Source organism: Pyxicephalus adspersus, chromosome 12, assembly GCF_032062135.1.
Source record: "Pyxicephalus adspersus chromosome 12, UCB_Pads_2.0, whole genome shotgun sequence".
Taxonomy (NCBI): domain Eukaryota; kingdom Metazoa; phylum Chordata; class Amphibia; order Anura; family Pyxicephalidae; genus Pyxicephalus; species Pyxicephalus adspersus.
In genome coordinates this window covers 620,962-625,148 of record NC_092869.1, presented here as the reverse complement: position 1 = coordinate 625,148, position 4,187 = coordinate 620,962, and the positions used below count along the sequence as shown (strand labels likewise).

At 52.1% G+C, this 4,187-nt stretch overlaps 2 protein-coding genes across 4 annotated transcripts in view; both read right to left on the bottom strand.

Annotated features, from left to right (window-relative positions):
• Positions 1–1,022: 1,022 nt before the first annotated feature.
• Positions 1,023–3,801, bottom strand: LOC140342239 (phosphatidylinositol 4-phosphate 5-kinase type-1 alpha-like). 3 transcript variants are annotated; one of them, XM_072428358.1, is made up of 6 exons: positions 3,641–3,798; positions 3,423–3,560; positions 3,224–3,353; positions 3,086–3,148; positions 2,806–2,890; positions 1,023–2,570 (listed from the first exon to the last, which is right to left on the bottom strand). In XM_072428358.1, the coding sequence occupies exons 1-6, from the start codon at positions 3,669–3,671 to the stop codon at positions 2,568–2,570; spliced, it is 450 nt and encodes a 149-aa protein (XP_072284459.1). In that variant the 5' UTR covers positions 3,672–3,798; the 3' UTR covers positions 1,023–2,567. The 3 variants fall into 3 exon arrangements, with proteins under 3 accessions (XP_072284459.1, XP_072284458.1, XP_072284457.1); XM_072428357.1 differs by having other exon boundaries at positions 1,023–2,890; positions 3,224–3,332; positions 3,641–3,801; XM_072428356.1 differs by having other exon boundaries at positions 1,023–2,890.
• A 118-nt stretch (positions 3,802–3,919) lies between these two features.
• The window catches only part of LOC140342238 (phosphatidylinositol 4-phosphate 5-kinase type-1 alpha-like), a gene marked incomplete at both ends in the record, with an annotated part of 5,963 nt that continues 5,695 nt past the window's right edge, over positions 3,920–4,187 (bottom strand). The window contains 1 exon segment of the mRNA XM_072428354.1: positions 3,920–4,012. Coding sequence (XP_072284455.1) covers positions 3,920–4,012 — 93 coding nt within the window.

Below are 4,187 nucleotides of genomic sequence, written 5' to 3'. Positions count from 1 at the left end.
CCCCCCCCCCCTCACATGTGACTGTTCAGGCCTGCTGATTGGCTGTTCCCGGGTGTGATGAGGACAGGTTCTCTTTATGTTATTATTCCACCCCTGACATGACTGTTCTGACCTGGTGATTGGCTGTTCCCCAGTATGATGAGAACGGGGCCCCAGCTGGCTCATCACAGGTAGGCATCGCGTGTCCCCAGGTTCTGATTTTCGTTGTGGAGCCCAGAGAAGCCGGAGAATGACCCGTCCGCCTCCCTAATGTGCAGCCATTGGTTAGAATGTGAAGGGTGCAGCCAATATAAAGTACCAGAACCTGGCCCTGTATGAGTTCGGGGGGAGGAGCAGGTCTAGGAACCAATCAGGAGCCCTGCATGCACATGTGCTGACACAGGACTCCTCAGTCTGCTGCTTCCTCACTATCCAATCACAGGCTCCGGCCCCGGTCCCCCCCAACTCACACTGCTAGTGCCAGACAGGTCCTCTTTGCTGTATGGAGGGCACTCTATAGAGGTTCTATAAAGATAGCGCCACCTCCTGGTAATCCCTGCAATGTATTCAGCTTAGCATCGGAGAGCTGGAGAATATCGCAACCAATAGGACGGCCTCCCTCCATCAATGCTGGGCGTAAATTATACAGGAAGTGAGGGAATTCCCTCAAATACAGGGACACTGACACCCTAAGGAAGCCGGACCCTCTCTGTGATGACACTTTATTCACAGGCCCAGCACCTGAGCAGCACTGACCCCTGGGGTAACTAAGGTGTAATATCCCCTGATAGGGAGCAAGTGTGACCCTAGATGTAAAATTGCTTTTTTTCTGCTAGGTGACACCACTTCCTGTCTGTGACACCCATACATCTAATAGGGGGTGTCAACATTGTAAGGAGAGACTTGCCATACTTTCCTGTCCAGACAGGAAGTAGAGGGATTCCCCTCCCCCAAACAGGATGATAGAAGCAGAGACAATGATTTGTGCTGTCACAGCACCCCCTACAGGCCAGGTGAGGATACAAATGACACACAGGCACAGCTCATTTCATGTCGGTTTATATACATACAGTTATACAGGTCGCAGCGCTCAGAGTCCGAGGATTCCAAACACTTAAATAAAATCATAAATAATAAAACACCAGACGGTGGGGGGAGGGAAGGCGTAAAATAAAAAGAGTGACAACGCTTCACTTCCGGCAACCACACAACATCCACTGGACGGCCGGAAGCGTCTCCTAGTGTTCAGGGACCTGGGGGGAGGTGACGAGATGAAGGTAGGCCAAGTTTGGGAACCTCGGGGGAGGGGTCTGGATAAAAGAAGGCGGAGTCCTCAGGTTTCCAGCAGCTGACAATAAACCGGTAACTGATTAGGAACACAAAGATTTCCATTGGTCACCCAGCTACCCCAGACCATCGCCAGCGTGTGCCGCCATGACAACCAAAACGTGAAAAATTTCCTCGTCAGGCTTGGCAGGAAGTGGTCACTGCAGCTAAAAGCGATTAAAACAAAAGCGTGCCCCACTGGGAAGATTTAATCTCACTTCCTGTCACGGTGACACCAGGAAATGATGGCCAGGAGAAATGTTCCTCTCATTTCCTGATTCTGTATCACCCGGACAGGAAGTGAGGGGGAATTCTCTCTAATGGGGGCTAAAGAAGACCCTTGCTGGGGTATAAACCCCAATTCCCTGCGTGCGTCCTCCACCCATACCAGTGCATTATAAACATTCGTGTAATACTCACATTCATCTTTCAATACATAAAATAAACACTTTTTGTGTCACTTTTAGATTCCGATACCTAAAAACACCCCAAATTCACCCAACGTGCCCCCACCACACCTCGTGTGATCCCTGAAAACTCTGCCCTCCCCCCCTCCCTGCCATGGCAGGCAAAGCTTAAGCTGCAGAAACCATAAAATCAGCAAAAAAAAACAGGAAACTCCGGACTCTGCCAGTCACCAGGCCCCGCAGGGGTGGGGAAGTGGGATGGGCAGGGGTGGGGCTTAATTATTGCAACAGATTATAAAAATAACCACAAGGCTCCGGATGCGGGATGAGTTGGCACACAGCAGGGGGCGGGCACACCAGCTCCACAGTAACGATTGATTGGAGGAGGTAACTTGTGATGTCACACCATATGATGAGGTCACACAAGAAAAGGGGGGCAGAACCCCCAAAATTAGGCAGCAAATGCTTTTTTTTCAGTTTGTTTTTTTGGTCCGAGTTTACTCAACGCAGCATCAGGAACAGCACAAGTTCTAGGTAACCGTCTACTTCAAAAAAATAGATATATTAAATAGGAAACGTGAATCCAGAAAAAGAAAAATGGGGGGAGGGGAGAGCGGGGGGCTCCTCGTGAAGGGTAAGGCAAATCAGAAGAAGAGGCACCCCGCTTGTAACATTCACCACAGGTATGGTGGTGGCAGATCGTCCTGTCAGTGATAAGAAGGGGGGGGGGGGCTCCGGGCCCCTCCGTGTCCACACGCACTGCGGCGATGGTCCGATATGGACATCAGCTCAATCGGCGGCTGCGGGAAACTCTGTCAGTTCAGGAGTGAAAGGTCTGTAACAGCAAATCCCGCCTCACTGCGAAGAGAAAAAAAATACATTAGAGGGCGGAGCTTCCTGGGAGGGGAATCAGCACAGCCAATCACCTCCAAGAACATAACAGAGCCCAGAGAGGCGATCATCCAATCAGGACTGACGTTGCAGTAATCCCAGCGTCCAATCCCGACGGGACACCTGACTTAGGGAGAGATAAGAGATTGCTGATTGGGTACAAATATTGCTCAGGGGAGGGGCATAAAAAAAGAATACGTACAAAACTGATCTCCGTCTCTATCTGATCCGGGTCCAGCACGGAGCCATCCTCATCCTCTTCTTCTCCCGTCTTCACCGACTCCGGCCTGCAGATACAACAAAGCCATGAGATTCCATATATGGATTTAATATGGAAGGGCCAGGGGCCACAGAAGTAACCCTCCTGCCCCCACTACATTCAGTCCCAAACAACCCTACAAGGGCCCGCATCTTGCACCCCCCTGCCCACTACAAAGCCCCACCTCCTATATCCCCAAAGACAAGGAAGCCCCGCCTCTTACCTGTCCTGTGTGTACATTTCATGCTCTGTGGCTTCAGCTTTGTGCACCTCCACCCCCACCGACCTGAAGAAGACAAATCATAGGATGAGACCCCAATATCTCCAGTCCGCTGGCACCAATCACAGCAAAGGTACCTACCTGTGTGCGGGGGAGTTCAGGCCACCACTGCCCAGGGAGGATGTGGACAGGGTGGTCGCCAGGGAGTCACTCGCTGCTTCGTCTACAGGGGGCGTCCTGGGCAAGACGTCTGGCCGGCCATACAGAGACCCTGTGTGATAAGAAAGGTAAGTCCCGGGAGTAAAAGGGGTAAATAAAGGACGAGGAGGAGGGGCCTCACCTTGATCCGCCTCCATCTCTGGCATCAGGTACTGCTTGTTCTCATCCGCCAGCTGCAGCTGGGTGGGCACCAAAGCCTGAGTCGCTCTGCGTGTCATGCCTGGCACTGTCCGGCTCTTCTTAGAGGGCGAAGCTTTCACTGCGAACAGAGGGACAACGTTACACCGACTGCAAGGACAGCCAATCACAGCGCAGCATTATCCCAACAACGCAACTTACGCGGAACTTTCTTAAACACCGTGCCACACATAAACTTCTGGAAACGTTCTGCATAGAATCCGGGCCTGTGCACCGAAACCGTGTCCTGGAGGGAACCGAGAGCATGGTATAACAATCATATAGCTCTGACATATACCACAGTGCTGTACAGAGAACACTGAGCCAGTCCCATCAGTCTCTGTACAGAGGAGCTGACACTCTAATGTCCCCGAGAATAAGGTGGGTAAGTGTACATGTCATCACCTACAGCCGCTCATATCACCACTGGATGGTACCTACCTTCTTATATGTGGTCTCCCCTGTAGAATCTACACCCCGATGTCCAATCTTCTTCATTGTCTGTGTGCCAAACTGACCCGAGGCGCTGGGCAGCTGGACAGAAGATAACAGAGTTTACTGCCAATGCCGAGACCACCAAGCGCCCAGACCCTCCAACTGCCACCGCCGAGACCACCGAGTGCCCAGACCCTCCTACTGCCACTGAGAACACCGAGTGCCCAGACCCTCCTACTGCCACCGACGAGACCACCGAGTGCCCAGACCCTCC